The sequence below is a fragment of the Lissotriton helveticus genome, chromosome 9 (assembly GCF_964261635.1).
Source record: "Lissotriton helveticus chromosome 9, aLisHel1.1, whole genome shotgun sequence".
NCBI classification, from domain to species: domain Eukaryota; kingdom Metazoa; phylum Chordata; class Amphibia; order Caudata; family Salamandridae; genus Lissotriton; species Lissotriton helveticus.
Genome location: NC_136070.1, coordinates 234,178,015 through 234,199,618, shown reverse-complemented (window position 1 = coordinate 234,199,618; position 21,604 = coordinate 234,178,015). Strand labels below are relative to the sequence as shown.

Here is a 21,604-nt window from a genome sequence, read left to right as displayed (position 1 = left end):
GTATAGTGCATCTGCTAATAGGTGGCTGTCAGGGCGCACGTCAGTGCATCCCTGAGGCCAATGAGGAGCCATACTGTGTAGCAGAGGCAGGGTCCCAGGCACTCTCCCAGCTTCTTATCGGGCTGTGCTTCCAGTCCTTACAAGAAGCTGAGAGAGGACTTAAGGTTGGGCTTCCCCTTTTCAAAACTGGCCTTGCTGCTCTTTTTGGCTTCTCATTGAGAATCTAGGTTCTAATGCCCAGCACCAGATTCCTGCTCTGCTGCTGCCATGAGACGTAGTACAAATGACCTGTTCACTATTATTGATCACTACACAACCTCCTGGTGAAGGCTATGGCCTTTCACCACTGTAAGTGTAGCACTTTGAGCACAACTCCTGGTGTAACAAGACTTCAATCCATGAGGCAGGCCTATGTCATGGTGCACACTCATGCTCCATGTTTACCTACGGTAAAAAGAACAATAGTCCAGTTAGTTTAAGACAGTTGTAAAAAATACAGTTGATTGGTAACTATATATTCAGGGTATAAGGCCCCTTAGATGCAAGAAAATTAATCGGCATGCAAAGCAACTTTAAAGTAAGAACACACAAAGACTGTATAAGTTACAATTATTCCTGTATTAGAAACATTTGCAAATCAATAGTATTTCATGAAACTTAAAGAATAAGCATGGGCGGATTTTGCGGATTGGCAATCCGCGAACTTGCGTATTTACGGATTCGCAATCCGCAAAATCCGCGAACTCCCGCGAATTTATTTATTTTTTGTTCGCAAGGGTTTCGGCCAGTTCGCGAGGTTTGTGTACCAGTTCGCAATTGCGAACTTACTTGTCGGCTCGCAACGGCCGCGACTATGTTGTTTCTACGTCTGGTTCATCATCACAGGTTTGCGAAGTTACCCTAGCGGTCGTACATGGGCGCGGCCATCTTGTTTGCGTGACGTAATTCCGATTCCGGGCGCTATGTGTAATCTCGCAAAGTGTGCGGCTTGCTAGTACAATTTTGCGTGTGATCGCGAGGAAAATCTTGCGCAAACTTACCCACGCGGTCGTGAACGGGCGCGGCCATCTTGTTTCTCATTCATTGCTATGGTTCTGGGCATGCTTTCTGTATCCTCTCTGAATCTCTGCCATCCTTTGCTTGTTTGAAGGTTTTTTTAATCTATTTTACTTATTATCTATCCCTCTATTTTTCTAGCTCTATATTTTTGTGTTTTCTGCTACTTTTTGTTAATTTTAAACTACTTTTTTTAACTCTTTTCTTTTCTTCTTCCCTATTCTATTTCTTCTTTATTATTTAGCTTCCTTTCTGCCCAGACCATGGTAAAGGGAGCCGGGAAGCATCCTGAGAAGGGGAAGGGTCCTGCACCCCGTGCCCGGCTCCCGTGCGGGCATTTGAGGGGGGAGAATGTCGCGCCCCGGGAGATCCTCAGCGCGGAGGAGGTGGCCGCACTAGTTTTTTATGTTCAGCGCCGCCTCCCCAGGACCATCATGGCAGGCGGCAAGATCGCTAGCGGCTACGGGCTCCGGGAGCGCCGGAAGCGGTGGGAGAAGGTGTGCCGGGCCATGTACCAACAATCTCGGGTCCGGCGCACCTACAACCAAGTCACCCACCGTTGGACGGATATCCTGGACCGGGAACGAGATCTGCTGGACCTGCTCGGTCTTGAGATCCCCGGGCTTGGTGAGTAGTAGTAGCTATTTCTTTACTACTCTGTTTTCTCCTGCTCTGTGTGTTATTATTATTTATTATTATTATTATTATGAAATGTTTGATTTGGTTGACAACAATCATCCATGTTTTCGGGTCTTTCTTTCTTTCATGTTGTACATCAGCTCCCCCCAGGGGCAAGAGGACAGAGGAGGAGGTGGTTGCTGCTGCTGTAGAAGGCCAGGATCGGCCAGACGAGGGCTCCTTTGCTGGCCCCAGTAAGTTTTCATTTTAATATAGAGTACCTATTTTTTCCTAGCGTACCTCATTCGATGTTTTCTAAATCGTCTTTGATCTTCTTGTAGACTGTATCTAAATTTTTATCCTGCCTCGACTATGACTCCCTGTGGTATTACTAGATTATTCTTATTAGTCTGTCTATGTAGCTAACTAAGATTGCACATTTGGCAATTCCATTGGACTCCCATTCTAGTCAGCAATAGCTCTATGCACTGAGCCTTCCCTGGAAAAAGGGACATTTTTACTTTAGATTAGACAGTCACAAATTATTACATTGTTTTCTGTTTTTTTTTCACATTTCTTTATTCCTAGACCAAATATTATATAGTAGTGAGTGATGTATTCTAACATTCTTAAATGTACTTTGTAGGTGGAACATCTGGTGGCGGGGCCAGCGCGGATGTGGTGGTGTTGGATGAGGAGAACACTTCTGGGGAGGAGGCGGTGCAAGTGCCGGACGACACCAATGTGCCTGTGAGGGTTCACACGGTGGTGGCGGGCAGAGGTAAGCTATACATTCCTTACTTATTGAGATTGAAGACTGCAGAGTGTGCTTACTGCACGGGTGTATTATAAATCAACCAGGTAGTAGCCTCCTCTAAATGTACTTCGACTTAGCTGTGAAGTTTTTGGCGAGAAGAATCCCAATCAGATCTGAGATGAACTTGATGGATGGGATGAACGAAAAGCGAAAGAAGGGTGTAAGTAAGTGTGGAAGGATGAGAAATTTAATGATGACTGGCAAAGAAGAATGATATGTGTTTGCTTGGTCCCTGAGGTGGCTGGGAAGGAAAGAATATGGTATGGTGCATGGCTGGGTGAATGATGAAGCAAGGATGGATGGAAGGAGAACAGCCTGGGTGGGTGAAACAGAAACTGTATGTGTGCATATACTTTGAATGGATGGATGCCTGGATCATGGTACTATCTGACTCTTAGATATCATATGTGTATCTAGAGAGAGTAGACGGTCACTGGATGAACTAAGTGTTACTTTGAAGAGCATGTAACACCGCACCCGCACGTCCGTTCCAGTGTAGGAAAGGCAAGGAAAAGAAGTTGTAATTTTGTCCAAATACTACCATGAATAGTAGCAGTAGTTTGTATTGCAACTGCAAGCACAGCATATATCCGGTTATTACGGTGGACACTCCCTACCTCTCTTAATAAGTTTAGTTTAGTAGTAGTACGTCATTCATGTGTGGGTGTATCACTGTTCACTCAATAAAAAGCAAAGCACCTAAAGTCATCCCATATGTAATCAAATACATCCCATGTGAAGTGATAGATAATCAGATTATTTAGCTTCTTCATTTTCCTTTTCTAGTACTCATTTGCACTGTAGGGTGAAAGTTAAATTAACTAAGCAGTAGCCCTTTTAACAGAGTATTCTCAGTGCCACCTGTAATAGAAAAGTAAGAGCTTCACCACCTGCATGTACTGGACCGGTACAGTAACGCAAGTCTGTCTCACTCATCATGGTGTGCGTCTGTTTTTCTCGGGTGCAAGTTCACTGCGCTGGCATTATGCCAGCTTGCAGAAGATAACGTACCAATTTTCCTAAACAAGAGAGAAGAAGAAGAATAAGACTGGTGTACTGTTATAGTCGACTGTAATGGAAGTCCATAGTGCTTGTAGAATTTGTTCCTTAAACTCCCACTAATGTTAGAGCAAGGATGAAGAAGTGGGAGGTTAGATAGATACTGGCCTCAATAGTTATGTACTGTGCTTTCAAGTTGCTAGTTGTACTGTGACACAACTTTCTGCTCAATCATGTTGTGTTAATCTTAAGGAGCATTGGTTACAGACTATGTCTTTCTTTCTTCATATAGTTGCTCCTTCCAAATAAAAAAAAACATCAAGGAAGGAGCAGGCTCGAATGGCCCGGCAACGGAGGCTGGATGCCACTGTCGCAGAGTATCGGCGGCTGCTGGCCCTGGAGGAGGAGGACACGTAGTCTACAGGTACATCCACTGCGACAGCTGCATCCTCCTCCGGGCCCACACGGGCTGCCAGCCAGCACAGTGCTCCAGCGGTACGGAGCCGGGCTACCAAGGCCAACCGCCACCGCCGAGCAGCAAAGACAGCAGCTGCCCCCCACAGGAGTTGCAAGGCACGCCAGCGCCGCTTATGTCTCAGAGTGTCCTACCTGGAGCAGGAGGTCTTAACATACAAGAATTTGGTGGAGGGCCTCTGCTCCGACCATGCCACCCTCCGCAAGGAGTATGATGCCCTGGCCGCTAAAGTAAACAGCATCCTGCCGTAGTGTCCCTTGCCCCTTTTTTAGAGACTTTTGGGGGGTGGGAATTGGGATTTGGGTTGTTTTTGGGACTTTTGAAGGACAATCGTTGGGGTTAGGGAGGGTCTTGCGGGAGATTATTTTGTTAGGGCTACACAAATATACTTTTTTAAACTTTATCTGAGCATACCTGTTTTTTACTGCTTTTGAGTCCGGTGGGTGTGGGTTTAACAGTAAGTTTGTTTTCCTGAAACTTAAGTCTGTGTCATTTTCTTCCTTTAAGTGTAAATGGCTAAATGTTTTCAACACTAAGTGCCTCTCACAGAGTAAGTGATCCCCCCTTTCCCACCATGGATTTTCTTCAAATCACTTGCAACCAAAATTACACATTCCCACGACTGCTCTAAGACCCCAGAACTCAGTTGCAAAAATCAAGAACACCACGAAACACATGCAATCCTGCTGCTAGGGCTAACCCTAACGAACCCTAAGTTACAAAAAGTGCCAAAAGGCTTTTCCTCATGGATGTTGTCCAAACCAGTTTTATCCGGTATTAGACCTTCCCAGCAATGGCCCCTGAGCCGTCAACCCAGGCGAAAACAAGTAGAAGACCCCCAAACAGCCAAAAAGCAAAAGTACAAAAATGGTGACTTTGTCACTTTTCTGAAAATTTCCAAAATCACTCAGTGCGCGCTCTGCAGCTAGGCCCTAACTCTCCTCTGCCTCCATGGATTTCCTTCAAACCTCTTGCTGTCAAAACTATCCATACCCAGCAGTGCTCCCAGACCCCGAAACCCACCCACAAACACTAGGAAGCCCCCCAAACAGGCCCCCGAAAACGCTACATTGAGCGAAATGTCAGAAAATGAAAAAACTTTTTCCTCATGGATGTTGTCCAAACCAGTTTTATCCGGTATTAGACCTTCCCAGCAATGGCCCCAGAGCCGTCAACCCAGGCGAAAACAAGTAGAAGACCCCCAAACAGCCAAAAAGCAAAAGTACAGGTGATTAAAGTTTTAATTATATTAACTGTGCAAAACAAAGAAAGACAGAAACACAGGAATAAAAGTGAATAAGTACGAAAAAGAAAATTTTTGATTCATTGGCTCATTTTCAGGGCTCGGTGTCAGGGAAGAAGAGTTCATCCTCATACTCTGCGAATTCAGGCAGGAGTAGGCTCAGTGTCACCTTACACAGAAGAAATTCCCTCATCTAAGTTGCTGTCCTCCTCGTCTTCTTCCGTCGTGCAATCTGGTACTTTGTAATCTGGTGGTATGAGGTGCTCATTCATCTTGATCATTGTTAACCTCTCCACATTTTTGGGCGAGAGGCGGGTCCTTTTGCAAGTTACAATGCCACCAGCAGCACTGAAAACACGTTCAGAAGACACACTTGCGAGTGGGCAAGACAAGTAATGTATAGCCAGGTTGGTGATCTCTGGCCACAATTCTTTTTTCCCATGCCAATACGCCAATGGGTCAGCATTAACATAGACCTCTGTTGAGTCATTCAGATAGTCCTGCACCATCGACTCAAGGTTCTCCACGGTTCCTCCACTTTGCTTACTTTTTGCTCGGACCTTTTGAGAACCAAACCCAAGCTCAGCTAGCCAATCCTCTTCACTATCATCACCCGATATTTCTGTTGTGTCTGGTGCAGATGATCCGGTTGCCGGTGTCTTTAACGGCTGAGAGGTCACTTCTGCCACAGCCACAGGTGCAGAAGTGGAGTCTTTTGACTGGGGATGGCCTGCTGATGCTGATGTACTGCCTTTTCCTTCAATTTGCTTCCGTTCTCTTTCAAACCTCATGGCTGACAAGGCTAGCCAATGTTTGTACTTTGTAACATCTTCATCACCAAAAGGAAATAATGCACTGCCTGCCAGCGCCTTTTTGTAGCGTGTATGCAGAATAGTAGCACAAATGTAATGCTGTTCTGAGTGGATCTTTTGAAGACGTTCATCGCCAAGTAGGCGCTCTAATAATTTCTCCGCCAAAACAAAAGCTTCTTGCTTTTCTTCATCTTTTTGAAACTTAGAAGACACCGCCTTCAGTTTGTGGTCCAGCATGCGCAACAATGGGATAGCTTTTCCCAAATTACAGTCCTCCCTGCTGAATGCACGCGTGAATACCTCAAAAGGACGAAGCATGTCTGTGAGGCTTTTAACTAGCTCCCATTCCGCCGCATGTAACCTCAGGTCCTTCACAGCTGTACCCAGTGTTAAGAAATACTGATCGAGTACCGTAAACTGCTCATACAGACGCTCAAGCATGTAGAAGGTTGAGTTCCAACGTGTTGGCACCTCCTGGATGAGTGCTTTCACTGGCATTCGACGTTCATGTAGCAGGCGCCTCAGATGCTTCCGGGCCTTAAAAGAATGGCTGAAATGGTTGCACATTTTTCGGCAGGTGACCACTAACTCGCATGCTGGACTGTCTTTATCCAAGAATTTTTTAACAACCAGGTTTATACAGTGCGCCAAACACGGCACTCTGAAATAGTGACCCAGATCCATGGCCTTAACTACATTGGCGCCATTATCCGTGGAAACATAACCAATCTCGCGTTTTTTTGGGGACAGCCAGTGAAAGACCTTTGTATTAAACTCATTCAAAATGTTTTGTGCTATATGACGTTTCTCCAAGCCAAACATGGCTAGTGTTGCATGTTTCCGAGCAGCTTTAAAAACTTGGTCCAGGTCAACACCTGCGTTTAGCTTTGCTTTAACCCCTGAAAAAGAGACCCAGTGTGCAGTGATGCACATGTAATCAGTGCCTGCGCCACTGGTCCACATGTCTGTTGTCAGATGTATAGTGTGAACAGCACTCTTCTGCAAAGCTGCCCCAATCACCTCCAGCACATCTTCATGTAGTGCTGGAACCGCAAATCGGGCAAAATAGAACCGGCTAGGAACCTTCCATTTAGGGCAGAGCGCTGCCACTAATTCTAGAAAACCAACCCCTTCTACAAAAGAAAAAGGGAGTAGATCCAGCGCTAGCATTTTAGCCAGCTTAGTGTTATACAGACGCGCCGTTGGGTGGTTGCGTTCATATGGCGCGTCTGAAAACAACATGGTTTTAATGTTGCCCTGGACCATTTTACGGGATGATGATGATGACTTCTTCGACCCAGTTACACTCGCTGATGAACTTTTTCGCATTGGTGTCTCACTCTCTCCCACACTCTTAGTGTGGCTCACAGGGGGTGTGCTGACAGGGGTACTGGGTGTAAGTGAAGTGTGTCACTTCCTTGTTTCTGTGCTTACCTGTTGGGAGTGGAGCCGTGTTGTTGCAGAAGCGCTACCGACATTCTGAGCGCTGTTCCTCCTTCAAACGGTACCTCTTGCCGGACCCGCTCCGCGGCTCCCGCTTCGCGGTGCCTGCTCTTCCTGGATACTGGGGAAAGGAATCTTTTAAAGACAGCAGCGGGCGTTGGACATTAAGGGCTGCGAGCGCGTCGGTGCTTGGACTACGTTCCCCATGAGTCCTCGCCACTGACCTGCCCTGAGGCACCTGGGCCTCTCTCCCTGAACGCCACGCCCACCGCTCACTTGTACTTAATTAGCCTATCCCCCGCGCTAGCGGGACGCGTGCGGGACGACGCTCGGGGCAAAGCCCGGGCAAAGGGCGGGCCCTCTGAGGCCCTCAGAGACCGAGTGAGGCCGGGCAGGGCCCTCTCCCTTTTATCTGCGTTCAGTCTTGTTTACGGATTCCCTCATGGCTGAGACTTCGGCTCACACCTCTGCTGATAAGGTAGGGAGCATCATCAATGGTCCCCTTGATAACTATTTTACCAAACCTGGGACTGACACTGACAGGGAAAAAAGTCTGGCAGAGCGCAGGGCAGAGCGTCGTCGCTCTGTCGAAAGTGTGAAGAATAAGGCCTCTGACGACTTTTCCCTGGAGACTTCCATCCTTACCATCAGCTGTACTCCCACTATTGAAGACCCCTTAATTTTAGAAAGTTTTCCACTCCTGTTGAGAGACTGCACGCCAATACCTCCGGGCCAGGCAGCCGAGTCAGCAAACCTTATTATTCCCCCCAGTCCCTCATTCCCTGATGCAGTCTTATCCACCAGGACTCCAGTTCAGGCCAAACATGCTCAAACTAAATCAAGGAAACATGTGCAGGTAACCATCCATGGTCCACCACCTGCAAAGAGAAGACGGAAGGGGGGGATTTGTTAAAACCAAAGATCAGCCACTCGGACTTTGGAAAAACTTCCAAGCTAACCACTAGGTCTGACCCGGCTTCAGTGGCAATTAACGTCGACCCTCCCAAACCAGTTTCCCCACAATTATTGGTACAAGTGCAACAACCAATCAGCGTAAATGGCTCAAATGACATTCTTCCCGATCCTTTTTCAATTCCTGACTCAAACACTGCCTCCCTGGACAGTATGGAACATCTTCTCAGGTCGTTTATTTTCCCGATTATAGAGAGGCTGAGGAGGGTCGAGAAAAAGCTCGAGGTGCTTGAAGCTCTGGCCACAAAGGGATTGCCAGGTGGTGTTCCTACACCATCACTCGAGGTGACCTCTTGCAACCCTAGCACCTCTAAAGGCGCCTCCCAAATCAGTCGCATTACGAACCTCACCCATCAAAAGGCATCCATTACCAATCAGGTCTCTACTCCAGCTCCTATGGCATCCAACTCAACTCAGGCTGGTCTCTCAAAAGCCCCTGTTGGGAATCTGCACCAGAATACAAGGGCTCCTTTTAGACCTACAAGACGGCCCCAGAGAGTCCAACAAACAGAATTGCCTCACGAAGCTGCCCCATATGTGGTTGTCTTGACGGGAGTGCCCACCCTACCCGATAATAAGAGGGAGGGGTACTTCCAGCTCAAAAATAAAATTATGCACTGGCTAGCCCAGTATCGACCACTCACGCATAACATCAATGGGGAGATTGTGCATGTAAGACGACTCTCATGGTTGGGCAATAGGGTTAAGGACATTGATGGTGATCTTGTTGTTATAAATTTTAGGGACCCCCGAGCAGTCAACTACATTCTAAATTGGTCCCAGGGTGGGGGCAGTAATTCCATCACTCCACGCCCCTTGACCTATTTTTATCCGCGATCTCCGTTGTTCCCTCTTACTTATACTGGTGGACAGCTACCTATCCACAGTGCACCCCAACTGCCCTATAATCCTGGCTACCTGCCCCAAATCCCACATTTTCACCATGCTGCTGACCCATTTGGGTGGAACACAATACCAGTTCACCCAAAGAGTGACCCCAACGGTAGAATGGATCACTTGAGACCATTCACACCCCTGGAGATCACTAACAGGTTTGATGTCTTTTCGGGCTTGGACACCTGTGATTGAAGTTTACAGCATGATCAGTATACAGGTGCCCAAATAAATCTACTGTCTACTGGTGTGCCAGGCGGGAGAACTTACCCCAACAATCCATCTCATGACCTGACACCCATTACTGTGTCTCCCCCATCTGATCATGCCCCGGTTTTAAGCGGGTGCACCTCAAGTCTGTCTATTCTCTCCTGGAACGTAGCGGGACTACAGAGTAAACTAGATACCCCTGATTGGGTGTCCTTTATCGACACCCAAGAGGTTTGCATGTTCCAGGAGACATGGGCAGGGGAGGATAAATGGCGCTTGGGATATGCGAGCTTTACCATCCCAGCTAAATGGGAGGGGAGAGGACGGCCCTCTGGGTGGCTCTGTATTTGGGTGGCATCCCATCTGGGCTGCAAGGCTAGGGCCCTCAACACTAACTCATTGGATGTCCAGTGCGTACTACTGGAATGGCCCAATCATACAAAACTTCCACTGATTAATGTCTATTCTAGACCGGTAGGACTTACAAAACCATCTCCCACCTTCGAGGAGCTCTCTGTATTCTTCCCACATCTCCCTAAGGGTGCTATGATAGTGGTAAGGGGTGACTTCAACTGTCAGTTTGAGCCGCTTACCCTGACACTGGAGGGAGCTCTTGGGGAAGAGGATGATCAGTGGGGAATTCCTCAATTGGTGGGCCCCCCAGCAAAATCATGGTCGCCCTTAGCGACACAAATTTTGGCATTTACCCTTAGTAATTCCTTGGGGGCCTGTAATGGTAGATGTGGGAAGGATATTCCCTCCAAACCGACCTTTAATAGGGTTGGCCACGAGTCATATTTGGATTACATATTGGTCCAGACCCTGGACTGGAGCAGGGTTTTGACCTTTGATGAGGTACCAAGAAGTGAGAGTGACCATAATGCTTTGACTCTCTCCCTGGCTCTGCCATCTGAACTCACGATTGACCAGTCGGATCAACCGACATCAAAGGACAACCTAACCCTAACAAATGATAGGCGTAGAGTTCGTTGGACCAAACTCTTAGACAATCCTGCCCATATCTCGGAGCTCTACGAGAGGATACACCCTACATTAGAATCTATGGAGACTATTATAAATCATCCCCATTCCGAAGATCTTTTCCGGAAGTTGGGTAATCTTCATAAGGATCTGGTGGGAACCCTTGCGGATCTCCTGAACCCAGTGGTGGGGAAAGGGCCCCGCAGGGCACAAAGGCAGTTATGGTACAATTCAGCCTGTAGGGAGGCAAAGGGCAAACTGATTGCGGTGCTGAAGCATTCTAGGGACCCTGGGACAATCAGGTTAAGGAGGGCTGACCTAAAGCAAGCCATTCACAACGCGAAGGCGGCTTGGGACCACACAAATCGGGAAAACATGTTGATCACCCTCCAGACAAAAGACACCCGTAAATTTTGGCAAATTGTGAAAACAGGCTCATCAGAGCCGACTCAAGCAGTTGAGGCCAATATTGCGGCTGCAGCCTGGGAGGACCATTTTCGTTGCCTCTATGAAGAGGCCGCCCCGGGTCCGCCGAAGCAGCATGCCTGCGTACCACTGGAACATTCTTCGCTGCTGGGTAGTCCAAATGTCTGTCCCTTAAACGTGGAAGAACCTGACCCTCTGCAGTTCTCTTTGGGTGAGGTTATTGCTGCAATAGCAAAACAGCCATCAGGGAAAGCCCAACGGATTAGACAAAATTCCGGGTGATTTATTTAAACACCAACCCATGATCTGGGCTCCATACTTGTTAATTGTTTTTAATGCAATTCTTGCAGGAATGGCGGTCCCCAGTACTTGGCTGGGAGCAGAGATTGTCCCAATCTTCAAGAAGGGCTCTCCTCTGCTCCCAGCCAACTACAGGCCAATCAGCCTGATTGATGTTTCGCAGAAACTTTTTGCGAGGCTGATTCTTGACCGCCTTCAGGATTGGATGACTGACCACTCAGTGTTGAGTACATTCCAGGCAGGCTTTAGGAGCAAGGTTTCAACCACGGATCAACTTTTTAGGTTGGCCCTTATTTTTTGGAAGACTGTGAGGGTGGAGGGGGGCACGCTATATACCGTCTTTGTCGACCTCAGAGCGGCATTCGATCTTGTTCCGCGGAGCAAACTATGGGCGGTACTGGCCAAACTCGGGCTCCCCCACCCTCTTTTAGATGTTATTATCCGTCTACACACCCAAAATTTTGCACAGGTAAGGTGTGGGAGGTTGGGCCGTCTCTCTAATAGATTCCCCGTTGGCAGAGGGGTAAGGCAGGGCTGTGTCTTAGCGCCGACTCTGTTTTGCCTCTTTGTCAATGGGGTAATCAATTTTTTAAATACCATTAACAACACAGATGCACCGCGGCTGGGTGGCACTAGGGTGCCCGCGATCATGTTCGCGGATGACACCTTACTGCTTTCAAAATCCCCCATGGGGATCCAACGAATTTTGGAAGGGTTTGAGGCATTTTGCCGAGAGCATGGGCTCGAAATAAATGCCTCAAAAACTAAGTATATGATTTTTAACCCCCCCAAAAAGACACGCCCCAATCCGTTTATAGGTGCTAACCAACTAGAAAGAGTCTACACTTTTGAGTATTTGGGCGTGACTATCAATGACAAATTCGATTGGGGCGATCACCAGGCCAAGTCACATCTTAGATTGGCGCAACTATCTGGGGGTATTATTAGGCTAGTAAACTCCAACAGATCATCCATCAGGCCGCTAGCCCCTCCCCTGGAGATTTATAGACTCCAGGCCAGAGGAGCGATTCTCCATGGTAGTGAACTCTGGGGGTATGCTTGTAAAAAAGATCTAGTCACCTTAGAAAACAAATTTCTCAGGCAGTTATTAAAGCTACCGACAAGCACTCCACTCCTGCCACTAAGGTTGGATCTGGGCCTAAAACCCTTGGACCAAGTGGTGGGTGTGAAACCTTTAACCTTCTGGAGAAGACTATGGACAACCCCCGAGCTAGCCAACTACAGGCAGGAACTGCAGGGAATTCTTGCCCTACCGGATGCAGAAAATATCCCATGGTTCAAATACATTAAATCTGAATTTGACCGGTTGGGCCTTCTGTCCCTGTGGAATGATCCTTTAGTCGCCTGCCAGGGCATGCCCCGTAAACATCTTGTGGCTACGTACTATGCATGCAATCTGGCATCCCATATCCAGGGTACACGCCCAGACTCACTGGTAGATACATTTCTTGTGGTAAAGGATTCCTATAAGTTCGAGCCAGTTTTGGATGACATTTTCCCAAATCTGGCCCGGAAGCTATTCCTCCAATGGCGTTATAGTACTCTTCCGTTAAGAGCACTTACGAGTAAATGGAAACAGTCAAACCCGGAGAATTGCCCGGGCTGCATTTGCAGGCTGGAAGACGAACTCCATCTAGTCTTCTTTTGTCCAGCCTACTCTGCTGCCAGAAGATCTTGGGTATCTCCCTTATGCAAGAATCTAGGGTTTCGCAGATGCTCTGAGGCTTTTCGAATCCTTAAAACTGACTTGACCAAAGTAACTGTGTTTGTAATGGCGAAGTTTTTAGAGGCAGTTTGGCATAAGAGACTTCGCCTAATCTCTAGGACACCCTAATTTTTTGCCCTTCCTTGTGCCATTCATTCTGATAATTATGACACTGTATGCAAGAGCCAAGTTTTATCTCATATTGTCTAATGTGTTTTAGCTTAATTTTTGTATTATGATAGACTGTTTGTATATTAGTAGTATTTTAGCATTAAGCACTGATTTTGTACCGCTTTCCCGAATATGCGATGGATTGTGTACTTCCATGGTTTGCTAAGGGGTTGAAAGTATGATTGTTTTTTTGTATCAATTTTATTGTATCTTTTATGGCAGATTGCCGAAATAAAGATTATCGAAAAGGAAAAGGAAGTGTGTGACGCTTCTTCCTCCTCGTCATCATCAGATGGAACATCAACGTTTTCTCGACTTGCAATTCGGGCTTCCTTGATCTCCTTTAGGTGCGCAAACCATTGGACAGTGTGCTGTCTCTCAAGATGACCTCTCTGGCCTCCAGTCCCATAGTTGGTACCAAGCTTACCACGACTAACTGCAAGCTTACAAATGCTACAAATGGCTCGGTTTTCCTTTTTTTGGCAAATACTAAAGAAGTCCCAAACTGCGGACTTGAAATGTCTGGGGGGGCCGGAGGAGGCGATACTGGTGGTGGTCATGCTGCTAATGCCAGATGAAGTGGAGGATGCGTATTGCTGAACTTTACTACGTTGTGCACTTTGCCCACCACTAATTGAGGTCGAGTTGGATGGAGGTCCCTTCTGGCGAGGAAGAAATATGGAAGCAGTAGGTGGTGGTGTACTAGTTAACTTCAATGATTGTGGTGTTCCCATTGCCTCCTCGTCGACTTCATCATCACGCTCAGCAGCTTGTCGGGCTAGGGTCAAAATGTCTGTTTGCTGCATGCCCGCTGGGGCTTCAGTGACGTTAGTGATGACTGCGTCATCGGCGTGAGAGTCTTCAGCAGCAGGAGTATACGCCACTTCTTGTTGAGCGTCATCACACTCCATAACTTTGAGAGTTTCGACGACCTTCCTTTTACGCTTAGCTACCTTTGTCAGATCATGGTGTGCCTCAGCCTCACTCTCAGACGGCAGTGGTGCTGGTTCCCAAGTAAGATCCATATCATCAGAAGGAGGTGGGCTTGAAGAAGATGTAGACACCACCACCCTTGATCTTTTCCTTGCTCGGGATGTGGAAGACAATGAATGATCATCAGGAGGAGTGGCTTCCTCGAATGATACCTCGGCTTGATTGTCAATTTCCAGATGTGGCCCTACTTCTGGAGGAACAACTATTGTGGGCACTTGTTGTGCCCCTCCATGCACCTCTGCTTGCTCCTCTCCTTGCGCCGCCTCTCCTTCCACATGTACTTGGGCTTGTACTTGCACATGTGGTTGTTGTTGCAGCTGTGGTTGTTCAACACTCGTCAGATGAGTTACAACAACCTGTGTTGATTGAGGGACATTGCTGCTACTTTCTTGCGATGAGCCAACATCACTGGTCGATGGTGATTGAACAAGTAGACTGGCTGCCTCTGCAGCACTCAAGGGCTTGGACTTAAGTTGGCGTGGGGGTGGTGGCACTGAGCCCAATGGAGCGGGGGTGCTGCTCCCAGCTTGGTCCCCAGCAGATCCCGCTGCTGCTGCAGGCATACTTTTTTTGTATTCCCCAAAAATGTGGCGGGCGGCACACCAGTCTGCTTGGTAACTTGCTTCTTCTGCTCCTTTCTGGCATCTTTCTTGCTAGAGGAGCTACGGGGAACTTTTTTTGGTGCCATCTTCTTCAGATGTCACTCAGAACAGCAGGCCGCAGTTGCACAAGTTGCAGAGTTGTCTGTGGCCACACGTGACGTTGTGCTGCACACACCGCAGCAGGACTTCTTCCTGGCACTGGTGGTTCTGTTGTGCACCTAAAAGCAATGGAAGACAGAGGAACATCAGTTATACACCCCAAAAAGTCGAAAAAACACACAAAAATCAACACAATCCCAGGTCATCCATGCCCTCAATGATGTTTAAATTCAAGAAGACACCCCACAGAAAGACTAGGCCCATGCACCACTCACTACCCCTGGGCATAATGGATGAAAGCTATGCAAAATGGGTGCACCCCAAGCACATGTTGCCTGTACCAGCACTCAAGATGGCCACCACCACCCACATGGCCAGTCCACATCAACAGTACACCTAAAAAAAAACGAAAAACACACAAAAATCACCACAATCCAATGCCATCCAGGATGTTTACATTAAAGAGAGTGAGAGCCCACAGGCAGACTCAGACCATGCACCACTCACTAGTACTACCCCTGGGCAAAAGGCCACAACAGCAGCCCCAAAAAATCGACAAAAACCACAAAATTCAGCACAATACCAGGCCATCCGTGCTCTCAATGATGTTTAAATTCAAGTAGACACCCCACAGAAAGACTAGGCCCATGCACCACTCACTACCCCTGGGCATATTGGATTAAAGCTAGGCAAAATGGGTGCAGGCCTCAGACACTGCCTGTCTTCAAAATGGCCCCTTGCACCCCAAGCACATGTGGAGGGCCTGCCTGTACAAGCACTCAAAATGGCCATCACCACCCACATGGCCAGTCCACATCAACAGTACACCCCAAAAAAACCGGAAAACTCACAAAAATCACCACAATCCAATGCCATCCAGGATGTTTACATTAAAGAGACCCCACAGGCAGACTCAGTCCATGCACCACTCACTACCCCTGGGCAAAAGGCCACAACAGCAGCCCCAAAAAAATCGACAAAAAACACAAAATTCAGCACAATCCCAGCCCATCCATGGCCTCAATGATGTTTAAATTCAACAAAACAGTTGTATCATGCACCCATAACTAACCCTGGTCCTACTGGATACTGTGGCTACCCACAATATATTTTATTTAATGTTCTGAAAAAGTTCCAAAATTGTAGTTGCAGCAACTGTAATGCCCCAAACAAACTTACTTGTGAAAGTTGATTTCTAATCCAGAAGTGATCCAAAGAAAGTCAAAAAGGCCTCAAATCCAAATATCCAGCAGCATCCACAAAGAGTAATCCTTCCAGGTAAAGGTCCAAATGAAAGTGACCAGCACATGAAGAATGCACTGGGAGGAGCCTGCTGGACAGAAACAGGAAGTTGGAGACTGTGGGGCACTTCCTTCCTCCTCCCCTCCCCCAAAATGGACTCCTTGCTAAAAAAAGTACAGGCAAATGTCAACCTGAGGAGTGATTCTGATAAAAATTATCATTTTCTGAAGGTTTATGCTGTTTGCTGGTGGATTTCTTGTGCAGAATTGCAAAATTGGTATTTCGCGAGTGCGAGATTGTTGCTGCCCTCCGCACCTACGTGTTCGCAATTGCGAACTCTCGCGATGCGTGCTGTGGAAGGTGGCAAGGCGCGATGACGTAATCGCGTTCGACAAACTCCCGCGGGATCCCGCAGCAAGATCTAAAATGGCGCAGCACTCACAAAATATTGAGAAAAACAACTCTGCAAACGCTGAATGACGGTAAGTGAACGCCGCTCGCCGCAAAATTGTATCACCAAGAAAAAAAAATCCGCTGCGTGCGAATTTACGGATTTTCGACAAATTCGCTAGAGTTCGCGGATTGCGAATTTGCCGAAAATCCGCAAATTCCGCGAGCGGAACGGATTTTACGCTCATGCTTAATAAAGAAAGCTTCTCAAATAGTGCTAAGTGTGAGGGCGCGCACAGTGCAGTAAGTAAAGTAGTGTGACTAAAAACAATATCCAGATTCAGTACAACAATTTTCTCTGAAAAGCCTGTCTAATGGCATTCCTTTGTTATATCTTGTGAAATGAGGGCAAGATGTAGTTGTTCTCGATCGCCCTTAGGGGGAATAGAGTCAGTACAGGCAACCAATAGACACGAAGTCTCACAGTTAATCAGAAACATCTGCACAGGCCTTCATCAGGACAAGTGAAAGAGCAAAATATGTGATTTAAAATAAGCATATGTTTTACAAATGTTTAACCTAATGTGTTCCTGCTTATATGTCAAAAAATACATCCATTCCTCACCTGGAGTCTGAATAATCTTCCTTAAAAGATTGGTAGATGGCTGATGCGCTCATCATGAGGCAAAAGTGTTCCGTATGCCCACTAATCTGAAAAATGCACTAATATGGTAAGCCACAAATAAGATACAATGATGAAAGTCAAAGAAAAGTTGGGCTGCCCTCTTCTCAGCCTTCACATGTGTGAAAGATTTACAGTCACTGAGGCTTTCAATTCGCTTCAGAATTTAGAGGGGGATGGTTAGTCTCTAATTGCTTCGTGGGGCCAGGTAAATGTGGAGCTGGGAGGTGATAGATTATGGTGAAAAGTGTCATAGTGCTGCAGAATGCAGGCATGAGCCCGTTAGCGCTGGTTATCAGTTATCAAATGGCAATGGAGACGATACAGCAGTTGTAATGAATAATTACAGAAATATCCATCTGACTTCACAGTCCTTTGAATCGGACGGAGTAAAACTGATACATCCGATGGAGTGAAAAATATCCATACACAAGCATTATTTGAAATAGATGAGCTTTTTGTATGGATATACATTTAACAGAACAACAGAAAAGACGGTTGTCATACGAGATCACACAGAAACAGATATCTCTGAGAATTTACACAGGAGCAGGCAGCAATGTAATAAGGCACACACCAAAGAGTAGCCAATGGTCATGCAATGCACATCATTTGTAATATAAAATGCATTAAAATATGCAAATAAAGAGGAACCACTAACAATCGTCTCTGGTACATGGCAAGCAGAAGTGGATAAGGATTACCCATTGTTTAACAGAGCGACCTCCTTGGAAATTTCTTCAAATTCAATTAAACCCTTATTCACGGTATCCAATAAATGAATCTATTTTCATCTCTCTTGTTGAGCACATTTGTTAGATCTCCGCTTCTGTGGTTGTTGCTGACCTTTTCTAAAACAAACTACTTGAGACTGTCTGCTGAGTGGCCAGTTGTGTCACACAAATCAGCATTAGGGTTCCAGATAAGAAGCAAAGTATGTAAACAAGAAATGTGTTTCTCTGTGAATGTCTGTTCATGTGGGAGTGTGTTTGAGAGTGATTAACAGTGACTGGATTGAGTTAGAGTGTATGTGAGTTTGTTTGTCAGTGTCAATGAAATTGAGTGGGAATCCAAGTTTGAGAGAGTGTATGAATAAGTGTAAGGTAGTGCGTGGCAGTGAGTAAAGAAGTGTGAGTACGTTATAAGGAGTGAGTGATTGCAGATTGTTAGAGGGTGTGGAATGCCATTAGGTGTGAAGCTGTCAATGGTGCAGCAGGTGCAGGTGCAGCAGGCCCTAAGACATTGAGTGGGAAAGTGTGAGTGTGTGTATGTGTTTGTAGGTGAGATTGAGAACCTGTGAGTATGAAAATGTTTGTCTGTGCGTAACTTGAGTAGAAGTAACTATAAGTGAGAGAGTGAGTTACAGTGGGAGATGGAGAAGAGCGTGATTGCAAGAATGAGAGAGTGTGAGTGAGTAGGAGTGTGTTTGTGTTCATGTTTATGATTGTAAGTCTGCCACTAGCCATAGCACACGCAATCTAATTCTGGGATTTTGGCAGTACCCAGCTAACAAGCTGCTGCCATATTAGAGCTAATTCTTACTATAAGAAAGTGATGACATGGCCCCTGTGGGAAGATGCTGGCAGTTGCCTACTGGAGGAAATTCTTGGCAAGGGGCGTCCAAAGCAAAATGCATACCATGAAATTCTGTAAGAATTACTTGACATAAAGGGGCACCTCTGGATAAATGCTGGTACTGGCATGCGAGAGACAATTATTTGTCTTGGAGATGGCACCCATGGCATATTGGGGGTGGGCTGGGGGAAGCAAAGTATAATAAAATCCTCCCTTGAAACACTGGGGCTAATTTTTTACATACATGGTATATGGGCAATGCCAGTGGCAACATTCTGGTACTGGAATACTGCATGTAATTGTTGGAATAAGGGGCACCCATGACAAAATGCTTGCATTGGCGCAATGAAGGTCATTCTTAACATATGGGCAAATCTCAAGTCAAATTTAGAAAGGAATGGAGTGAACTCCTGGCAAGTATTATGCCTCTCCCCAAATAAAGATCACCAGCCACCACTGAAAGCCATTCACTCATGAGCAAAGAGCTGACTAAAAGCACACTGTATGTATATTGTGTTTTAGACAATAATTCCACTACAACAATCAGCTAAAGCTTCTGTAGGTGAGACCTGCAAACTGGTTGGCATGTTAGCGATGTACATAACGCATGGCATATACATAGCTCTTGTGCTAATTCAGTCACAAAGCCTATGATTCCACAATCATGCATATCCTTTTTGCTCTATTATCTCTAAAATGTGTGTCATATTCATATGCCATAAGTGCCAATCCTTAAGCAGAGGCTAAGAATATTGTTCACTTTGTTCCAAAAGTACATAAAACTGCAGTGTCAATTGTAAATTCAGTCCCTCAGCTGTGATTTAAATGTAGTGTTTGTTAAGTGTGTTTCTAAGGACCTGATTTATATGTTGGCAAGAGGGAACTCTGTCGTAACAGAGTTCCCTCCCCGCCAACATAGTGGTCAGCCTTCCTGATTTAAATATGTGTCGGCTTTAAGCTTGGTTACGGCAGTGAGTACTCTGTCCCACCGTAGCCAAACTTCTCCGATGGCCTGAAGGAGTAAGGGTTGTTGGAAAATTGGATATATGTCCATCCAACCAATTAGGACTTGCAGACATTTGGCCCTTTTTTGACTGTCTGTCACTGTCAGGAAAACCCTGGTAGTGTTTTGAAAATAAAATAAGAAAACAGTTTGTCCAATGCTCCATACTATTGATGGAACCCTGCACCAAACTGCAAAAGGCATTGACAGGACTTACAGTGAAGGCGGTCCCTGCCAATGCTTTATAAATGACCGCTGTCTTGGCGGTCATTTATAGATTCGGTGGGTGGCACCTTCGACACAGTGACGTCACCATTGCGGAGAAACAAGCCAACTGCCAAAAGCTAAATCGGGCTATAAATTTCAGTTAAGGCACAAGTAAACTGAAGGTATGTTTCCCTTTGGATGTGGTCTTCAGACATATTCAGAAAGTGTGTACTCATTCACTGGCATTTTGCATCTTAATTGTGTGCTTGGTTGGCATGTAATTTGCATGTCATACTTCTTTCTGGCAGCTTTGTACACGGAAGAGCCACACATCATCTCAAGCTAATGGAATTGTGCGCTCCACCGGGACTTCATCCAGCCAAAATAAAGTTGAAGGTGATGTGAACCATCGATGTACAAACTTGGGAGGAATTTTATTTAGGATGGTGTGATCTATGTATGAATTGGAGACCATAGACGCATACGGCACTGTTGCTTTTTAACAAAACAGAGAATAATTATAATTAAAGCTCTCTATTTTCCGTTTTTACTGATTTTTACAGATATATACAGACAGAAACTTTTTTATTTTCCTGTCTGTACTTATTTTTAAATGTGGATAAAAACGGAAATTATTATTTTTTTGAGTGATTCTAAATGCTGTCAGTCATGACTGTAAAGTGAATAGCTATGCAGATTGACAGGTGAAGAGGTTTGAAAAAAGAAAGGAATTTTAGTAAAGAAGCAAAAACAGCAGCAGATATGTACATGATTGATTTTAAAATGTGTATGTTTTCATTTAAATGCATTGATTTATCATCTGTGGGTTTTCATATCATTGATACCTCTCAGGCATTGAAGTAAGAGTGCACACTTATTGGTTAAATAAATGTGGAACTATATTAGTTTCAGCTTAATTTTTTTCATAAACCCCAAAATAAACATGGATAAATACAAAAGAAATTATCAAAAAATAAATATGGATAAATACAGACAGAAAAGAAAAAAAATAAACACCATAAAACCTAGAGCCCTAATTATAATCAATGGCAAGTCTAAGGTTGGTGCTCACTGCTTTAACTTACAAGCATTTATTTTTCCTGGTTGAAATCTTTTTCCAACTATTTGCACCCTGCATTTATTGGGTTCCCCCCGCATCTTTTGTAATATTCCCAGGATTCTGAATTCCAGCAGTGAAAATCCATTTAGCTTTTTCAACTACGTCTATGTGCATTGTACTTTCTTCTGTATCTAAATGTCTCTTGGATATGGACATGGTTCTCTAAACAATTCTGACATCAGAACTTAAGAAAAAGAAAATCTACTAGCTGGAACCATAAGTGAAAAAACTGGAGAGATGTTGGGTCAAGGAGTGAAAGACGTAAATGTGAGTTTGACGTGTGATTGTGAAGTTTTAAAATAATACTTTTCATCATCATCTACAGCCCAACAGATGGTTTACAAGGGGTTTTCACCCCAGGATTGATGCGTGTCATTTTCACAAGTTTTAGAGTATTGGTAGTGACCGGTGGGTCTGTCATTTCCTTTAGGACCTTCTGGACAATGTACTCTTGGGCCAAAAGAAGATGTTAAGGAAACATCAGGTAATTAACAATCTTGTTTTTTAATAAGCCAAAGTGTATAATCCCTATAAACATTTACATTTAT

The 21,604-nt window shown here is 45.6% G+C and overlaps 1 protein-coding gene across 1 annotated transcript in view; it reads left to right on the top strand.

The window, feature by feature from the left end:
• Positions 1-21,604, top strand: part of PLCB2 (phospholipase C beta 2) — a 544,505-nt gene that overhangs the window by 451,356 nt on the left and 71,545 nt on the right. The window contains exons 23-24 of the mRNA XM_078659789.1: positions 20,245-20,332; positions 21,487-21,540. Of these exons, the coding sequence (XP_078515915.1) occupies positions 20,245-20,332; positions 21,487-21,540 (142 nt within the window). The remainder of the gene's footprint in view (positions 1-20,244; positions 20,333-21,486; positions 21,541-21,604) is intronic.